This window comes from Gadus morhua, chromosome 18 (genome assembly GCF_902167405.1).
Source record: "Gadus morhua chromosome 18, gadMor3.0, whole genome shotgun sequence".
Lineage (NCBI taxonomy): Eukaryota > Metazoa > Chordata > Actinopteri > Gadiformes > Gadidae > Gadus > Gadus morhua.
This window is the reverse complement of record NC_044065.1, coordinates 3,457,695-3,478,647: the sequence shown is the minus strand read 5'-3', so window position 1 is coordinate 3,478,647 and position 20,953 is coordinate 3,457,695. Positions and strand designations below refer to the sequence as shown.

Genomic DNA, 20,953 nt, shown 5'->3' with positions numbered 1-20,953 from the left:
TCTCATTGTCTACGTACAGCACTTTACGGAGGACTATAAACCGGCCTTAAGCCCCCTTAATGGCAAGGACTGTACCCCAAAATACTGCTTTTTTGGGGGTACAGAGAGCTTGAGAAGGAACACAGAACAGAACTCCTCCATGGATGGGGAGGAGTGCAATAGATGGAAATGAGCCGAAATTTTATGGTAACGTGAAATCTAGCAGAAATAACGAACCAAGAAGAGGAGGTCCATCTCACAGGCGAGCTTGAAATAATTCTGTATGGATCAGCTTTTGCTTCAATAACAACGCAGCTTTATAATATTATTCTGATGCTGCCATCTTGGCCTCTCTTGTGAAAGAGGTGTTGAATGTCAATGAGGCCAACCTGGTTTAAATAAAGGTTAACAAAAAAAAATGCTTCACACCCGAGATATCAGAAGATTCAATCCTCTTTTTCTGTTTGCTGTGACTTCATTCGTTTTGTTGGTTGCTCTTCGTCTTCCGTCTTTTTTTCATTATCCTCGCTGCGTCCCAGTAAATGTCACACGACCTCGGGGCAGCGCAGGTCATTGACTTCTGAGATGACGAAGGACACCCAGGAGTTCAGTCGATACCTGCTGGGATGCCTGGGCCAGCGTTTGAGCTTTCAAGTACAAACACTCAACGCTCCGGAAGGAAACCGGGCAGAGCGGCGTGTGCGGTGGGCAGAGCGGCGTGTGCGGTGGGCAGCCACTTCGCTCCCCTCGGCTTGAGAAGCTTGAAAGATGAGTGTGAAAATGACTGGATGAAAATATTGTCTTAGATTCCTATAGAGAACAGCTCAGCTTTGCTGTAACCAAACCACATTATGCAGTATGAGAGCTTGAGGCAGTATAACACTTCTGCGTAGAACACCCACCGTCGATGGGCCCTTCGACGGCGCTTTCATTTAAATTTCTGCATTCCCACCTCCTAAAAACCAATAACCCCCCAAAAAAGTCCCAAGTCCAAAAGCTCCACCGAGTCATTTATTCTCCCACCAGTGTGTTAAGCAATGCTTCATTTGTGCAATAAGCAAAGTAACTTTATATTTCTATTTAACTAGCTACCGTCTATATTCAAAATCATTTGGCCTTCCCCCATGACTTCCATAAAAATAATTAGGAGAAAGGACCGGTTCATTTATAATCAAAAAGAAAAAGACAGCCACTTGCAGAGTCCATTCAAAACAGCATATCTCTCTTTCTCTCTCTCTCTCTCTCTCTCTCTCTCTCTCTCTCTCTCTCTCTCTCTCAGGCAGACTTGAGCTTTTTGATGTATTGGAAGCTCGGGGCCCTCACCGTGGGGGGCTCCTCATTACCTTGGTGCCCGACTGCTGGGGGTCAGCGACGTGTTTGCCCCGTAACCCCCTCCTGCCTATGCTGTTAGACAGAGTAGAGCTGTGTGCGTGTCGGTTTGTGTATGTCTGTTAATGCGTGTGTGTGTGGTGTTCTAAGTGTATCAGCCCTGCTTACCATTCAAACCTCCTGGAGCGCGCTCAATGTGTGCTTGTGCGCATAATGTTAATGTGTTAACGCGCGCGTGTGCGTGTGTGTGTGCGCAAGTTATGACTCACCGCATCACAGTTGTACAGTATGATATTAATATATAGAACAACACCTTCCCTCAGCTTGCTTTGTGTTCCAAATGCAGGCATGTAGAAGAAACCTACATTTAAACTCAAAGCTCTCCTGTCCAACGCCGTCCTTTAAGACCAAAGCATTAAGGATAAACCAAACTCTCTCACAACACGTCTCTCCCTATCTTCCAGACTTCATATCTCATAAAAGGTTGTCTTTACTTTAAAGGTTGAGTAAACCCCTAGATGATGTTTTTCAGTCGGAAACAGTTTCGGGGGGAACATTTCTGCGATATTTTTGATGAGTTGTCCAACGAGGGAAATTCTGTTTAATATAGCAGAAGTCTGCTACTGTGGTCTACCAACGCTCTTCCAAAGAGTGGTATTACTCTATCCACTGCGTACCTTAGCTCGAGCAGGTGTGATACAACTCCCCTCGTCCCTTCTCCTGTGGAACCCCCCAAGTGCCCCGTTTTTATAAAACCTTTACAAAAGCCACAACTGTTTTGATATTATATTTCGTTTAACTAGTCAGTCCCTCCAGGATTTCGCAGGCCTTTTTTGAGATTGTTGCGGCCTAAAATGCCTGATGTTGCGTGAGCTTTTCCAAAAAGTTGCGATGAAAGTGTTTTTTTGGTTTTTGTTGCGATTACAGTGCGAGAGGAAGTGAAAGTTGTGATTTTCCTGACGTTAAATATTAAGTTATTACTGCAATTTTCCCTGAGGAATTTGGTAAATATTAAGCTATGACTGAAAAAAACATTCATTAACACTGAGAAATGGTCCTATGAATAATTGATTCTTGATTCTTTCCGCGCTGGCAATTTACTTGGATGCCACAGCCTGTGTCATAGTGATCTGCCTCGTCGTCTGACGTCCTGCCTGCAGTTTGGCAGCTCTGTAGTTATGTTTTGCGGTGGCAAAATGCTTATCAATGATCTTTTTCCGATCTTTTGCAGTTATTTTGGTAGGCAAGTGGGAAATGTTGGACGCGCACATGCTGCATGAATGCTTGAATCGCTTGAAAGTAAACACGGGAGTAAGGCGGAAGGTAGTTTGTCGACGTCAGTTCAAGATGACGCCAATGATTGGTCAAATTTGCGGGAAAGTTGCGGTGGTTGGTTAAAATTGCGAAACCGCCCTGAATTTGCGGGGATTGGTTAATGTTGCGTTGAAGTTGCAAATCGCAACAACGCGAAATCCTGACTAGTGGGGTCTGACTAGTGGGGCGAAGTTCTCCTGCAAATAAGGGGTGTTTACCTCTCTCTTTAATGCGGGTGTGTCTGCGTACCCCTGTGACATTGCGAGTGTACGAGGGATGCCATTGGGCGATAAACAGGGCGCAATCCATCCTTCGCTCCTCACCTGTTTCCCCCCTTATCCCTATCTGTCCTCTGGAGCCTGGAGATGCAGGCTGGGCTGGCGTACATCTGTACCCCCAGTCCCTGCCCCCCCTGCCCCCCGGCGATCTTCCCTTATCAAACCATCCATATTGTGACCGCGCACCACCGCACCGGGCTTCCGGGCTGGTGAAGCAGGGTGGAGGTGGTCCTTATCAACGATGAGAACCGGAGGGGCCAGAAGAAGTCAATCTGTATGCATAATGAATTCCGCCCTAGTCAGGCGGGAAACGGCTATCTTTTTCTGAGCGGAGGGGGCAACCTCAAAGATTAACTCGGTGTGTTCCAGCGTTGGCGCTGTGTGTAAAAGTGTTGGTAGTTTGACCTCGTGCATAATTTGGGATCCAACCGGCCTATCAAGCTATAGCAGAACTCACCTTGTCTCTGTTTTGGAAGAAGCTTTCAGAAGGGGGTTTTAATAAGTGTGCTTCAGTGGCCGGTCTTCACGTTGTTGATTTGAAAAGGTTTACACTTACTGGTGCTGGCAGAGTTTTTGTTCGAAATGGCGAATTAAGCTCTTTCAATTATTAATCTGAAGTCTGATATGTGAGACTACCTATTGTACAACTCACAGTAAGCAGTACAATGTGGAAAGCATAGATACAAAATAAGACGTAACACAGCAAAGAGCTATGCTGTTGTATTTTATATCATTTTGAAAAAAATGTCAACGTTTTTCCCAGAGGGGGAGCAAGGGAGAGAGGGAACATTTGATGTATTTTAGTGAGTGGAACCGCTCAATCACAGACTGTATGAAAACAAAGGAAGAATAAGAAATGTGTTGCACACAAGAGTAGTCGATAAATGACAGAAATGATGTACGGCCGGTGTAGCGCACCTCTGAAACGTTGAAGCTCCGAAAGTAAAGCACGCACACCGTGTGTCCACGAGTTCAAGGCTGAACAGCGACTGCAAGTGACATGGCTGTGTCCATGCACTGAATGATATGCTCATCACAGAAACTTTCTTGAATTTTTTCAAAAATCAAGAATAAACCCACATAAATAACGTCCAACCCCAAATCACTAGAGGTCGATACTGGCAGAACATACATAGTGCAGCTTTAATGTGGGGTAACAAGGCGTATGAGCTAGAACATGCATGTTTACATACACATGGACAACCATGCTGCTATTCTGTACTTGACTTTATTTGTTTTTTATTGTTGCACCGAAATAATATACCTCAAAATGAACTACACTCTGGCACGCTGTGAATATTCTGTATTATGTATGTGCCCACTGTCCGTCCTTTTATGTTGTGTTTATTTTTTCTGGTCTTTGTGCACTATTACGTCACATGTTGTGCGTTTGGAGTACTGGAAAACAAACAATTTCGATCCTCTGTGTAATTACACAAAGTAAATAAAGTTCACTTGGCTTTGAATTTGACATTGCGAAACCATGTGCCCCCACAGGCGAGCGGCCCGCAGCCATGACTCCGATGGACTACAAGTACAGCCTGCTGACCGCCGCCCCGTCCGATGACTACGGCCAGGGGCCTGTGCTGCTGCTGCACACGGACGCTTCCCCCGGGGGCCTCTTCGGCGTCCTGGAGGTGCGGCGCGGGGACGTGGCGGCGTGGCACCGCAGCGCGCTGGGCTTCCTCAACAGGCTGAAGGTGTGCAGCTTCATGTGCTTCCTTACCGTCACCTTCCTGGTCACCGCCTCCTACATGCTGCTGGCCGACCGGAAGGGCCTCCTGCTCACACCGCCGCCGTACCGCTTCGGCAGCCCGGTGAGCCCGGCGAGCCCGGCCAGCCCGGTGAGCCCGGTGAGCCCGGCGAGCCCGGCCAGCCCGGTGAGCCCGGCCAGCCCGGCGGCCTTGGACTTCAACCTGTCCGCCAGCAGGGACCTGGCCCACGTGCGGCTGGTGGTGAAGTCCATCGTGGCCAGGGTGGCGTTCCAGAGCAGCAGGCGGCTCCCTGAGCGCAAGGCCCTGGTCAGCAGCGAGCCGCACGTAAGTGAAGCGAGACGCGACGGTTCACGTTAGGATGGGTTAAAACTGTTGGTTAAAAATGTTTTCAGTAATGTTTTCACACATAAAGTACAAACCAAACCTGAGGGAAAAATAACTTTGTTCCCCATTTGACGCTTCGCTACAAATCTAATTGACGAGTACAAAGTATACCAGTTTGTGTCTTGCTGCAACCAAACTAAACGTTGCGGAAGATTCAAACCCAAAAATCCGGAGCATAAAAACGTATTTCACGGCAAGTTGAGTCAACAACGCAAAGCTTTTTATCGGAAGATGAGATGAGATGCTCTCAAATATAAATAGATGGATTTAAGTTAGCGGCATCGTTGTCTAAGAGCATTTGAATGAGCGAAGATGTATATGAAATGCACCACAAACAATGGCGTGATATACAAGTGCCCCGAGAAGCTTATCCCTCTCTCGGACAACAACATCAATGATCCAATGCACTGTCTGAAGTGACCAGGATCATCACTGCATCCTTCGAGTCGACTTCTGAGTGTGATTAAAGAGTGTTGGGTTAGTTGACATGTTGTTATGAAAGGTACCATTAAAGTGAACGGCAGATTGTCAACCAACATTTCCAGGCAACCGAAGAGTGAATCTCTACATAACCTAAAAGTAGTACTCTACTTTGTACGCCCAAATTTCCCATTTGCCGAAGCCGATCAGGAGTGTGGTTGTGTTGTCTGCCGAGAGATGCTTTGTGACATGGTAGCAAGATGTAGTGAATACAAAGGAGGTGCAATGTGAGATGTCAAGGTTACCATCTTCATCAAGTATGGGAAGCACATAATAAATGCAAGTAACACCTGTCAAACGTCACTTCTTAATATATCTAGCTATCACGGGTATTTAGCGTTTACCAGGAAGTCCTCCGTTATATCTCTTCCACTGCTTTTCTTCTCTAGCTGAATTGCAGTCCTTGTGATTCTTCATGTGGAAATATTAATCATTAAATAGGCTCCTAAAACATCATAGTCGACCACAATAATTAATGTCTAAACAGGCCAGGTTGTTCAGTGAACTGCTAACGTAGCACAAAATCGTTACGCGACATGCACAGGGGGTCAGGTGGAACTATGTAGCTAATCTATGCAAAACATCAACTAAATAGCTAATTATTTTGATACAATCCAGTCCAAAGTTAGCCACATAAGGCTGACCATGATTTATTAACCAGCGACTTCTTCAAATCATCACAGGAAGCATGTTCCCTTCATACAAACTTTATTCACATGATTAGTTAAAAACAAACAGGCAGCCACAGACCCTACTAAAGTTAGTGGGGTCTGTTTGTGGTTGATGGCAGGTCACGGTAGGCCACACCCGGGCCTGACTTTGGGGCTGGGCGAGGCTGCATCCATGTGGTGCACTGAACAATCGATGCAGACAGGTTAAACAGCCATCACAACACAAAATCCAGATCTGACATGGCAGCATGGAACACCGACTTTGCACGCGCTATTGCTCATACTCTACAATATACCGGATTACTCAACAACAACTGGTCATCAAAGGAGCCCAGTAAAGCCACCTAGGTGTGTGCAGCACAGGAGATTGTGCTGCTTGCTTGTAACTGGAACTGGAAGTTAATGCGTGATGCAAAAGTAGCACGCATCAGTTAGTTGGCAACAAAAAGCCACCCACAGCCAAGAGAACGAAAGGGCGTTAGAGGCCCTGGCCCTGGACAGTCGCCTCCAAGCCTGGGAGGGGTGACTCAAATCAATACTCCAACCTACAGCTCGTCCTTGCCAGCTTCAATGGAGCTGCACTGTTTCGCAATTATCCATTCATTGCCTTTTCTATTTTCATTAATGCAGAGATACAATTAGGCCAGGGAGGCGAACTGCCTCCCAAACCGAGTCTACGGCTGAATCTTCTGAACCGTTCCTACATTCAGAGCCCTGTTGCTTGTCCATGTGGATCCATCGTCACCCCAGGCGGGGGTTTAGTGAGCGTGTGCCGGGTACTATGTGCAACACCTTATTTCTTATTGAACACATAAATGCAGAGGCGGTTGGCTGTGGCTGTGGGGGATAATCAATACCACATGACTGCAAGGGATGCTGTTGCAACCGTCTTCTCCCTCGTGCTCCGTCTGTTCGTCAGCCAGTGAGTCATCGTCTACTGCGAAGCATTGCGGTGTAGAATCCACTGGAAATAGCAGCTTGAAATGTGAGGGAAATGGGAATGTGGGCTGTGTCATCGGTGTATAACCTTAACCACAGAGGATTGAGACATGATACAGCAGTGTGTGTGTGTGTGTGTGTGTGTGTGTGTGTGTGTGTGTGTGTGTGTGTGTGTGTGTGTGTATCCCCCCCACTCAGTGAGTCAATACATCTGGACATAAATAGCGTTTTAATGGTGTAATCATTATAAAGCAGTATTCATGACTCGGGCTTCCTTAGGGTCAAGCCTTTGGTCCGGGAAACCGAAAGAGTTGACTCTACAAATCTGTGTTGGGTTAATGATCCGTTTTGTTTGTTCTTCGCAGATGTTTTCCGTGATCCCACGCAAGTTCCTGCCCGGCCTCAAGAACCCGTGCTGGTACGAGGAATACACGGGGAACATCACATCGGACCCTTATGGGAACAACAAGTACGAGTTCTCGAAGCGCTTCCGCACGCTGCTCAAGTTCTTGAGGAACTCTTTCCGGGAACACTTGTTTCACTGGGACGGTAAATTGTACCGCACGCGCTGCCTGCCGTACTTCTACATCATCGGTCAGCCCAAGTGTGGCACCACGGACCTGTACGACCGCCTGAAGATGCACCCCGACGTCCGCTTTGGCATCAGCAAGGAGCCGCATTGGTGGACTCGCAAACGGTTTGGTGAGTGTCTGGGAACAGGGGGGTTCCTTCAGGTGGGACATCCGTAGGTAACGGGACAGGCCTACTGATTGGTGCTCTGCTGGCATCCCTCAGAAAAGGGGTGTGGCTTGAGTGGCCCGGGTCACCGCCCCTTTGCCCTCATTGGCTGACTTAGGTGCCGTATGGCCCAACATTTAAAAAATAGTTTTATTGTTTAACGACTGCCTATCGTGTTGTATATATCAATGTTTCTAAATATTTATGGGATCAAACTGAAGGTCGGAGTCACGGTGTCACAAAATATTTGAAGAACCGAAGCTGATGTATTGAAAATTGGTTTCAGAAAATCGAAGGTTGCGTATGACCAGTGTGTGACAGAGCACATTGTTTTGTTCTGCCTCAAAGATAAGGTTCTCTCACCAGGGCAGGTTCTCTCATTTTACCTATAAAGTTATTGTTCCCTTGCTGAAGACTCAAAACACGTTAAAGAAGTGATCTAACAGATATTAGTGATCACCAGGAAATCATACTGTGTCTAAGAGCTATAATAATTTGACTGTCTTAGCAATATCTTATAAATGACATAGCTATCCATCAGGTATTAGTGAGTCAAATGCTCTGTGAGAATATCTATTTTGAGCCATTTGGACCGATCATTTAAGGCATCTCTTCACTGATCGGTTCTATGAATCCATCTGGCCTGTCAATCAGAGGTGCGTTAATGCAACACTTTCTAAACAAAGTTTAGTTTGGAAATGTTCATGTCTTCCGCTCCTTTCTGCCCTCAGTCTTTACAACTCTCAGTACGTCCCGGCAACTTCACGTACAACACGTTCACGTGAGGAATCGAAAAATAACCACCATATAAAATAAGCGTTCATTGCAGCCATTCATCATCAGCTGCGTTGAATTTAATATATATTAAGAAGATGGATAACGGCAGTTTTTTTATTAAGCTAATGGGTTTTTATTTGCTAAGATGAATAGCGCTTCCATTCTCCATTTTGAGTGATAATCTTCTTAGCTTTGTGGCTACCACCAGGAGTACATCAATAGAGCTCCCCTGGCGATGTCGTTTCCCGCATTGGCACTCAGGAAGTTTGGCTACGTGTGGGGACGGCACTCATTAGCGCACTATACATCGTTGGGCGCACGCGGGTAGAGGGATGCTCTGGCTGCAGTGTTTTACCGTAATCGGTGACACAGACAGTCGGTGCGTGGATGAAAGCCCCTTAGAAACCGGCAGATGCCAGTCCTAGGCGCCCCTTTGATGCCTTTTGGGGCGTACGTTGAATCCCCAACCACATTGACTCCACACATGTGCATGCATGCACTGCAGTTTCCTGTTTTTCAGTGGATCCGTGCAATTTCTGTGCGGTGACTGGCTGAATTTCAGCATTCTGACTCAAAAAACTATTTCATGTAAATCGGTATGAAATCGATTTTTTACAGAGCGGGAGATGAAAGGATGCACTGGCGGTTTTAATGGACATGGCGTGATAGGATTTGTGTATCTTGTGAGGCCGTTAAAAGATTGGGCTTGGAAGATGGGCTGGTTTGCGAACGGTTCTTTATTACCACCTGGAAATCACTGGCGTGTTTCAAGCGAGCGCTATCAGAGCGATTCAGCCGGCTGCCAATATCAACCCCCCCAAGTTGGCCTGATGGAGTTTAAACTCGTGCTTATTTGTCAGTCGCCAAGCTCAGAGATAAACCCCCCAAACTGCACGGGGAGTCACACAACGCAGCTGCACGCACACACTTGGCGCGCGCACGGGCGCGCGCACGCACACACGCACGCACACACACACACACACACACTCAAACCAAGAGGTCCACGCTCAGACATGCATGCAGGCATGTGCACACACACGCACACACAAACCAACAGGTCCACACACGCACACTGAATCTACACAAAAAAAACGATCTACATTCAAACACGCTCACACACAAACAAACCAGTCCACAATCATATGGCCGCACACACCCACAAGCAGGTCCAAACTTGCACATGCACGCACACATCTAGCACACTTGGAAACAGACACACACACACACACACACGCATGTGCCCACACACCCGCACACACACATTTACTTTGATAGCATGGCTTTACTCCCATGCCAAGCCAGCCTCCTTGTAGAGAGTGTGATTGTGAGGATGCTCGCATGTTCCCGTCTCTCTGTGTGCAGCTGTGATGTTAGAGAGAGCGCGTGGATCGGAGCACAGATGGTTCAGAGAGTCAAGCTTACGAGGAGGACCCCGTTCCACGAGAGCCAGGGAGGACATAGTGCCACAGATCAGATCAGCTGGAAGCGCAGCTGAAATCGTGGATTCTCTTTCTTTTGCTTCATGTTTCTTTTAGGCCTATCAAGTTGCTGGAGGCCGGGATCCGTTGGCACTCGTTAGCTATTTTTGAGCTGAAAGAATGGTCTTACCCAAAGTCAAAGTCCCTCTCAAGTCACAGTAGAAGTGTTACTAAATCAAAGAAACACACACTAGACATCAAAAGGAAGGTCAGACAATATTTCATGTTATTTGTTGTTCATTGATCTGTCAAACGTTGATCCACGAGTTGTTCACCACACCCCAGATAATGTAAGTTCAGAGTGCCGACTAATGCATCTACGTGGATATCGATTACTTTTCTAAGTGCTACTCTCGTGTCTAGAAGGCAGCAAATCATACATAATGAATGTCTTAGAATAACCTTCACTTAAGGAGTAGTCAACACCCAGGATTAGCATGGTTTTGGCATAACTGGAGTTAGTCAAGGCCATGTACTTTTATTCATTCGATTTAACACATGTACTAACTTTCAGGTGAAGAGATGCTGGTCTGATGGTCTCAAGAGCATCGCTTATCAACACTGCTTTTATTATCATTCCTAAAGTTCATTCACAGTAGAAGCTCCGGCAGGAACCAATAACCTAAAAGCTCAAATCTGTTTGGTAAAATGGGAGTGAAAATTGAGTGACATTTTCAGAAGTATGTGAGTGTATTGATTCCAACCTTTTATTAAAAAGGGAAGTAAAAATAGCACAACTGCTTTGGAATGAGGCAGAATGAAAGTCCCCAAAGATAGAATAACTTAAGTTATTAACTTAAGAGAACCATCTCAAAATAGGACTTAATTAAAGCACTTGTTGAATAGCAGAGCGATTCCAACTAAATTTTAACGACAACTTATGGGTCAGTACTGATTTGAATGTTGATGCGTCTGTACAGTCAACAAAAGGAATGTAATCAAACGTATTTATTATTATTATTATTTATTATTTAGAAATTACATTAGGTCTTATATGAGTGATATAACCACAATATTAATATACAGTCTAGCACTTTTACCCTGGTTCATGCTTGTTTATCAGCTCCACAGTATGTGACCTTTCTGTTATTATACACTCCCTGGCCTTTCCTTTCCTCTCTGTCTTTTTTTCTTTTTCTATCTCCTTCTAATGATCTCAAGTGTTCCCAGACATTTTATTGTGTTTGATTTCCCACGGCACTGCGTATATTTACTTTATTACCTCACGGTGGGTGTCCGGTATTTCTGCCAGCAGTTTTTTCCCATCTTGAACTCTTTAATATTAGAAAACAAGATTGTAATATATTTTATCTTTAACCCATGCCTAAACCCTGCGCAAAATCAACCCGACAACAAAGACAAACAAACGACTGCGTAGCAACAGTGCGACAGCAACGCGCCCAGAGTCATTGTGCCAGGGCGTTCGTGGAGAGGTGAATCACAGAGTTGTTTACTGCAGCTCCATCAAAGCGCCATGTGGAACTAATGGCCGTCTGAGCTCAGGCTCGTAACACAGAGCAGAGGGGGACTCTTCTGAAGCCCCACAATGGACCAGAGACCCTCGGCCCAAAGCTGCCTGGTCAGCTGTAATTAGAGCTGTAGGCGACACCGGCGTGGACATAAACACATCCGTCCACAGCCCGTTCAGCGTGGCCAGCGCATGCCTGCCACCGCTCCTTAATTGGAGGATTGAATAAAAAAAGCATTTGCCGCCGATCTGGGAGCGCTTTTGAAGACTCTGGGAGTGTTGCTCCTGTAATGTGAAAAGGCACAGCGATGCCAAACACTCTGCTCTGCAAGGTCGCGCCACTTTGTGAGTTGATTGGTCTTTTGGGGTAAGGAGGGAGACTGAAAGTGACTTGCAGCAGATTTCAGTTCCTCATCAAGAAGAGCTGGTGTTAACTCAAGGTCATCGTTAATGAGGAATCATTGAGACCCCCTCAATGAGTCCTCCTATTATTCAAAAAATGATTATAATAAAAATACTGATTTAAGTAAAATACTTAAATGTTGAACAAGGTTAAGATAGGTACACTAATAATACTAATAATCCGAATTATACATTAATACGCATAATATATACAACTAACGACATACTTCACTCCTGGTGATAGGTATCAATGAGTGCTAGCCCTGTATGTTTCCGTAGTGTATCCACTGTAGCGTTGATGTCTTTATCTCCCGCCCTCCCTCAGGTATTGTCCGTCTGAAAGATGGCGTCCACGACCGCTTCCCAGTGGAGGATTACCTGGACCTGTTTGATCTGTCCGCCTTCCAGATCCAGGACCAGCTGTCGGCCAACGCCAGCCGAGCCCGGGACCTTCCCTACCCCGAGCGCCACATCATTATAGGTAGGGCTGAACTATGAATCTAATTCAAACGTGTAATAGAATTTAATAGAAGGCGATTTGCAATTGGCAGAGGTTGCGATAAAAAAGTTGAAAATATTATTTTATTTTTATTTTGGGGATGTTTTTTATTTATTTTTTAGGATTTGTTACCGTTACCGTTATATATTTTTCAGAAGGTTGATCAGTATGGTATTTAGAATGGTGACATGTTAAGACATTTGAAACGGGGAGGGCAAGCACTTCTGATGAAACAAAAATGGAAAATATGTCTTGTCAATCGACAGAAAATGAATTGGTTGTAATATTGACCTAAGAAACTCTCGGCTTGCTGAATCACTGACATATGCCCACACACAGACACCCCTCCCCCCATGCTGTTTTAGTATCTCTGGGGTCGGGGTTCATTCTTGATAGAAACATTAACTTGCCAGAACACGGAGTGGCTGATGAGACGTTGCAGGGATAACCGGGACACCCACATATCGGATGCTGTTACTCTAGCAGCAGAATATATGGAGTTCAGTGTTTCTCAACTGATGGGTCGCGACCCAAAAGAGGGTCGCGGAGTGTGTGGTCAATTATTATTAATAAAAGGTCATTTAAGGTCGTGCTGACATTGTGGCTGTGTGTCTACTAACACATTTGAGAAATAGATGTGCTTGTTTTGAATTGTTTTGAATTGTTCCAAGTTCGTCACGACTTACTGGCCTATGGGTTCCAAAGGGTCACTTGGACACTCCAAACCAAGCACCCTTGTTCGAACGACACCCTGCCCACTAGCAAAATAAAAATAACTTTGGTAGATACTTTGAGGACAGGGCTATATTGCCTTTCAGGCTTTAGCAATCTCTTACACAACGTACTCCCACTATGTACATCTGAGACAGGGGGCGCAGTCGGAATGTTTGTTGACGTTGCCTGGTAACCCAAAAGTACCGGCATGCTTGGGCAGGTAACCTATAGAGGGCAATTCAACTACATAAAATGGATAATTCCACAGCACGACTTGTACTATGTGTTTCAACCACCCCGTCACTTTCCATCTGAAACAAGACGTTTTCTGGTTGGGTTTTAGTCTGAAACAGAAACACACCAAATGAAATGAGTCTAGATCTAATGCAATGCGTCACTGCTCAAACCGTCCGTCCTCCATGATTAATATTCCATCCATCTCAATTTCCTTCTACTGGACCCCACCTGTGATTCCATTTGCCACCCCCCCCCCCCCCCCAACAATCACTGCAATCAAAACAAGGCCGAGTGAGAAAGTTGCATAAGTAGCGTAGCTGAGTGTGTCTCTGTGTTTTGTTCATCTCCTTCCCTCTTTGAATATAATACCTATTGTGAGGAAGTGCTCAGGGTTCAAGTTCGGGCCATGGGTGTGTATGTGTTGTAGAGAGGGCGTAGCAAGGGGGCGTGGTCAGGCCTTGAGCTGCCAATGAGGAGCTGCCAAATACTATAGACACTTGTTTACTCGTTAAGCTCTACCCCCATGGCTGTGTCGACCTCTGGGATTTATTCCAACATATTTCTTTAGATAATTTCTTTCTTGCTTCATATTTTTCTCCCGAAACAATTAACAGTTTATTTGTGTGTGTGTGATTATGTTATTGTCTGTGTGTGTGTATGTCTGTTTGGAAATGTGTGTGTGTTCACGTGTGTGCATGTGTGCATCTTTGTGTGTCTGTCTATCTGTTTGTCTGTGTGTGTCTTTGTGTGTGTCTGTCTCTCTCTGTGTGTGTCTTTGTGTGTGTCTTTGCGTGTGTCTGCATGCGCGTGAATGTGTCTGGGTGTGTGCGTGTGTCTTGGCATGTGTGTGTGTGTGTGTCTCTGTGTGTGTGTGTGTGTGTGTGTGTGTGTGTGTGTGTGTGTGTGTGTGTGTGTGTGTGTGTGTGTGTGTGTGTGTGTGTGTGTGTGTGTGTGTGTGTGTGTGCAGGGGAGGCCAGTGCGTCCACTATGTGGGACAACAAGGCCTGGACGTACTACAGTGACAACAGCACGACGGAGGAGCCGCCCTACCTGAACCAGGACTTCATCCACGCCCTGCAGCCTGACGCACGCCTCATCGTCATCTTCAGGGACCCCGTGGAGCGGTGGGACACACACAAACACACACACACACACACAGGCAACCAAACCCACACGCAGACACACTAACACACACACACACACACACAGACACACACAGGCAACCAAACCCAAATGCAGACACACTAACACACACACACACACATGCAGACACACACACACGCAGACACACTAACACACGCACACACACACAGGCAACCACACACACAAGCACGTAGACTTACCCACAGGCAACCAGACACACACATGCACGAACAAACATGCACACACACTCACTTACACACACACAGGAAACCACACACACAAGCACGCAGGCAGTCAAGTGCACACACACACTAGGGCTTTGACTTCGAACTTCGTGATTCGAATATAATTCGAATATCAAAAAAAATAAAAATAATTCGAACGAATATTAGGCAGCCCTTAATATTCGAACCTGTTATGGGCAGGCCAAGAGGGAGAGACGTCGGAGAACCCATGCAGTCTATTCATAATATTGTAATGACCACGGAAGAGGCAGTGAATGAAGTATTGATTAGACAGCGATTTATTAGAAACATAATAAACAGTTGGAACACGCAAGACCGGTAACCATAGCAACGCCGGTAAACAAACCTCGCAAAGCCCAATCAAGGGCCGAATCCGAATACTCATACTTATAGTATGCATTTTGTAGTACGCCACAAATATAGCGCGTCCGAATGCTCAGTGTGCATTGTGTAGCACGGAAAACGTTTCCGAATGCGTACTACCGCCACAGTATACAACGGTAGGTCACTACGTTACCAGACTACGGGTGTGGTAACGAACGAAGAAGAGATGGCTGACCCGACACTACCAACAGCGGCTTTGAAAGACGTCATAGAAAGCGGCGAAAAAAAGAGACATTAAAAAGAGTAAAAAAGTAAAGTAAGTAATTAAGTAAAAATACATTTTTAATTTAATAGCAACGATGACAAGATGGAAAACAGGTAACTTATCAAGGTAATTTTGCCGGCATCTGAGGGGAGACACGTCATCTCCAAACATCCGGTGGAGTTACGGCGGTGTTCGGAAGAGTTCAGAGGCGTTCTACGCATAGCTGTAGACCGTTCTAGGCGTTCTACGCATAGCAGTAGACCGTACTACAAGTGTAGTACGGTCAAGTAGTAGACACTGAACATAAATAGTATGTACTAAGTACTCGGATTCAGCCCAGGTATTACTGAAGGCATTTAATGGTCAAAATATTATTAATAAATATTCGAATATATTCGAATACTAATATTAATAAACAAACGAACTTCGAATATGATTTTTGGCCAAAAGTCAAAGCCCTAACACACACACACTTGCATGGTATTGAATCATTATAATAGTGCAGGTTACGATTTTCTCTGTAGATATTTTCATTCAGCTGCTGACAATGCACGCTTTTAGACAGGCCCTTGTGCTCTTAGCAATATGTTGTTTTTGTGTTTCATGTTTATATTATGCAAAAGTTTGAAGGCACTTCTTGACTTAATTGTGCATATAAATAGACGATAAACTTATCAAAATGAACGCGCTCTTACTCTGGTGAAGATGTGTGGTTGCCGTGTGCCCTGCAGGCTCTACTCCGACTACCTTTACTTTGGCGGAACCAATAAGTCCGCGGAGGACTTCCACGAGAAGGTGTCGGAGTCCCTGCAGCTCTTCGACGGGTGTGTTGCCATGACCACCATACGCTCCTGTGTGTACAACTCTACCCTCAACAACGGCATGCCGGTGAGAGTCCCCCTCCCCTCCCACACAGAACCACAGCGGTGACTACAGGCTGGGTTTAGAGGTCTGCAATGCATGCACCCGCTTCAAATGGATTTTGCGTCGTGACTCGAGAGACAACAACACAGGTTTTCGCAGAGCTGCATGCGTTAACGTGTACACCAGGGGGCGGTATAGCCCCGGTACAGTACAGTGTCCGTTACCTGAGTTGCGACGTGGATCTTCGAGTGTCTTTGTATATTATGTGCTGGAAGCGGAGATGTCGTTTGGCCTTTAGCGGGTAGGAGGGTGACGGTGTTGGTTGGTTGGTGGCGTCCCGTCTAGGGTCTGAGAGAGACACACAAGCTACACTGTGTGCCCGCACTTAATTAGCACATGCTACTACAGCTAACGCTAATCAAAGGGCTAGCGTCGGCAGGGGGTGATGTGGCGCGCCGTGGAGAGCAATGCGAGCCATTGAGGGCGACTTGGCAGCGCCACAGAGGAAGTCATTATTCCTGACCCAGTGGAGAGACAGGAATGGCTCGGCCATCAGGGCTAGGCTAACAAGACGGCTCTATCAGCAGCACTGTGCGCTCCTGTGGTCATTCTTACTCGCGCACACACACACACACACACACGGCCAGCGCTCTGCCCAGCATCCGGGCCCTCGGCCAGATTTTATTTTTTTTATTTAAGAAGGGATGAGGCGGGATTCTGGCCTATTTTAGACCCCCCCCCCCCCCCCCCCCCTTCACACACACACACACACACACACACACACACACACACACACACACACACACACACACACACACACACACACACACACACACACACACACACACACACACACACACACACACACACACTTCAGGCTACCCATGAGAAGCAGTCCCACAGCATGCTCAATCTCTCTTCCTGGCCTAATTGTCCACCCTCTCATTAGGCTACATGCAAAGCATTGTGGGTGTCTGCGGAGAGCAGCCCGTGGGCCGTGCCATGGCTCTGCGGTGCTGAAGGACTGGGAGGAAGAGATGAGGAGATAAGGGCCAGAGGAGGCATGAACAGACACATTCACAGCAGGACTCCAGCGCTCTCTCCATACAAAGGGCCGAGTTGTTTCGAGAGCCGTTTCAATTCCTGGTCATAAAACTGGGCAGAATTGGCCCCTTTCACTGTAGTTAAAAGAGCGAGTGTGCTCCCATGGAGCACAGAACCGAGTCCTAATGACAGGGCTCCGATTCACCACCGAGATGCACACGATTCATGTGAAAGCCGTCGAGCCTTTCCGGAATCACACTCTATCTAATCTCCCAATTACATTGGTGATGATGTCTTGGCAGTGTGCTTACCGTCAGGCTTCAAGGGTCTGCCTCTCCGGAGGTGAGGCAGGTCAATTAGAAACCGGGGCTGTTGTTCTGAATATTGAGAATCAAATTAACATAGCGCGCATACGGCCAACACAGAGATCTGCATGTTATAAAGAGGGTCCGGGTTTGACAGGACTGGGGGGGGGACACGCGTACGAACACGCGTACGAACACACACACACACACACACACACACACACACACACACACACACACACACACACACACACACACACACACACACACACACACACACACACACACACACACACACACACACACACACACCTCTCACCACCTCATGCTGATGCAATTGCTGTGACAGTGACTTCAAGGGCATCTATTTGATTGATTCTGACGAGGGGGGTGGGAGGGGATAGGTCCAGAGCCGGGGGGTTGGACAATTGTACTGTCAATCAAAATCATTGCTAGGGACAATTCCGTGGTCCCTTCGTATCACTGGGAACACGTTGGACGTCTCTGTGGCCCCACCCACTAGTGCACCAGCAATGTAGGCAGCAGAACGGCCCGAACGCTTTTTGAATCAACGTCACAACCTGCTAGGTTAAAGTAAACAAGATATGTAATAAATACATAATTAATACAATCAAATCCAAGTGTCCACTGATCCTAACCGATGCCCACTGACCCTGTGGTCTCCACTGCTTGTAGATCAGAATGCCTGTGGGCCTCTACGTTGTCTTCCTACTAGATTGGTTGACCATCTTCCACCGGGACCAGCTGCTGGTCCTACGCCTGGAGGACCACGCCCTGAACCGGAAGTACACCATGAAGCGCGTGTTCGACTTCCTCCACCTGGGTGAGGAACACAACCACCAATCCGCTGTTCTGATGCCATGTTTTGGCGTGTTTGTTTTCGACAAATAGTGTGGCTGGAGGCGTGGATCTCCAAGTGTGTAATTGGTGGCCTGCGGTAGAAAACTAAAGATTGTCTGTGCTGTGTAGACTGGCTTCTGTAGAAATACACTTCTATCAAATCGCTGTCTCAAATTGGCAACCACTCACGAATGAGTTTTTCTTTGGTGAACGTCTCCGGAACGAAACAGGAAATGAGGCCTACCACCGCCCCCTTTGGTTTCTGGTTTCCGGCCCAGCCTCTCTCCTAGGTTTAATGTGGCAGGACTTCTGCTTCCCAGATTACTTCCCCACTCCTATTAATAGAACCATACTCGGCATGGAGATGCACACTCGGATTATGACCGACTACTTACTATTGAACAGTGGGTGTGATGTGCACACCTATTTGGCCTTGTCCTAATGGAAAAAGCATGTCTCAAAGTCCTCAACGCAGGTGGGGAGCCCTGGAGGTCTTGTCACTAGATAAGCGAGGGTACCACAGTTGGCAGGGAATGGCATCGTGAAAACAAAGCACTTCATTTCCTGGATTCCTTCAACAAATGAAGCCACACATACTAAAGATGCAGACACAAAACAGAGAGACCTGGCAACACCAGCCGCAGTGTGTGTTTACCTCCTCGAGAGCACCTGCCAAGGGGAGCGGGCTCGGAGCACACTGTGACTGCACACACAGGAATTTCACAGCGGCTGCTTCAGTGTGGCTTCACGCGTCCAGAGCTGTGAGGCTGTGGGAACTGGATCACAGCGGTGCTGGACGCCTCTGGATCTGTATTGACCTTGGGGTGTGTGTGTGTGTGTGTGTGTGTGTGTGTGTGTGTGTGTGTGTGTGTGTGTGTGTGTGTGTGTGTGTGTGTGTGTGTGTGTGTGTGTGTGTGTGTGTGTGTGTGTGTGTGTGTTCCAGGTCCGCTGACGGAGCAGCAGGAGGCTGAGATCACCCAGAGCCCGGCCTCCAACACCCGGAAGGAGGCTAACAGGAACCTGGGTCCCATGCTGGCCAGCACAAGGGACCTCCTGCAGGACTTCTATAAGCCCTTCAACCAGAAGCTGGCCCAGGTCCTGCACAACAACTCCTTCCTCTGGGACGGCCCATAGCAGCCGGGGGAACATCTGCTCCCTTGTGTTGGACTAGGAGAGGGACGCTGGGTATTATGGGCTGGCATCCGGCCGGCTCCCGCAACCCGAATGCAATTTTTTGGGTAATTCTGACTTTGTGTGAGCCGTGTATTTTTGTGAACACTCCCAGGTGAAGGACTTACACCACGACAATAATAACAACGGCAACGATAAGAAGGAGAAATACAGAGGGTTTTACTATTACCAAGGATTCGACAAAGCAATATCGGAAATGCAAAACCCTCCCTCTCTCTCTCACCACTCCTAAGGATCATGTAACAGATGCCGATATCCTTTCCACTCCCTCTGAAGTCCCTCCCTCTCTGCACTCCAAGGATGTAAAAGACACGATATCCTGTCCCCTCCCTCTGAAGTCCCTCCCTCTCTCTCTCATCACTCCTAAGGATGTTACAGATGCCGATATCCTGTCCCCTCCCTCTGAAGTCCCTCCCTCTCTCTCTCGTCACTCCTAAGGATGTTACAGATGCCGATATCCTGTCCCCTCCCTCTGAAGTCCCTCCCTCTCTGCACTCCAAGGATGTAACAGACACGATATCCTGTTTTGTCCCTCGGAAGTCCCTCCCTCTCTCTCGCCACTATCTACACATAGGAAACAGCCGCCTAACTGTTGTGTAGACGACTGACTGACTCGTCAAAAACAAGTACCTATTTGCTATCATTTGTTGGTTTCGCTTCTCTAAAATCTATGGTATGGTACAAATAATTTGTTTCAAGTTATTTAATGTAGTGGTGGTGGGGGAGTTGGTGGTGGTGGTGGTGAATCTACAATAGAATACAATGGGTTGCGCTGATGCTTTTGTCTGTTTGTGGGTATGTGTGTGCGACAACACAAATGTATTTATGTATATATGTATAGAGGGAGAACATTTGAGAGATTTCAAACTTTCTTTTTTTTGGATAAAACTGAATAAAAAACTTAAAGAAACATAAGTGGTCGATTCAAATGCATTTGTTTTTCTTAAAATGCATACTCTAATACAAAACAGTATGCTGTTTTCTGCTCTTCCGTGGCTATACATAACTGTGCATGAATTGTACTAGGCACAGATTTGGTCAAAGATTAAGAAGGATCTTAGGATGTACTGTACTGACATCTAGTGGCTGATCTGGCAAGTTGCAGAAGTAGGTAAAATGTTCGAATGTGAAATGTTCAGGAAGAAAGCAGTGTGACGACGCAGAGGTGTCACCTTGCGAATATGCAACCTTTCCAAGCTACCAATGCAGCATTGTCTCTTCAAAACAGATGTCAAATTAAGAAAACTGCATTAGAGCCCCCAGATGCTTAAATGATAAGTTGACTATGCAGTATGCACTAGCGCGGAAC

The 20,953-nt window shown here is 46.7% G+C and overlaps 1 protein-coding gene across 3 annotated transcripts in view; it reads left to right on the top strand.

The window, feature by feature from the left end:
* Positions 1-20,562, top strand: part of chst15 (carbohydrate sulfotransferase 15) — a 34,940-nt gene extending 14,378 nt beyond the window's left edge. The window contains exons 2-8 of one of the 3 annotated variants that reach the window (XR_003973841.1): positions 4,398-4,939; positions 7,455-7,791; positions 12,278-12,433; positions 14,370-14,526; positions 16,111-16,267; positions 18,329-18,436; positions 19,397-19,418. Coding sequence is in view for 2 of the 3 variants with exons in the window: in XM_030340210.1 (XP_030196070.1) it covers positions 4,398-4,939; positions 7,455-7,791; positions 12,278-12,433; positions 14,370-14,526; positions 16,111-16,267; positions 18,289-18,436; positions 19,397-19,587 (1,688 nt within the window). In the remaining variant the exon portion in view is untranslated. Of the gene's footprint in view, positions 1-4,397; positions 4,940-7,454; positions 7,792-12,277; positions 12,434-14,369; positions 14,527-16,110; positions 16,268-18,288; positions 18,437-19,396 lie in introns of all 3 variants that reach the window. The other 2 variants (XM_030340210.1, XM_030340212.1) reach the window with 2 other exon arrangements.
* Positions 20,563-20,953: the final 391 nt, after the last annotated feature.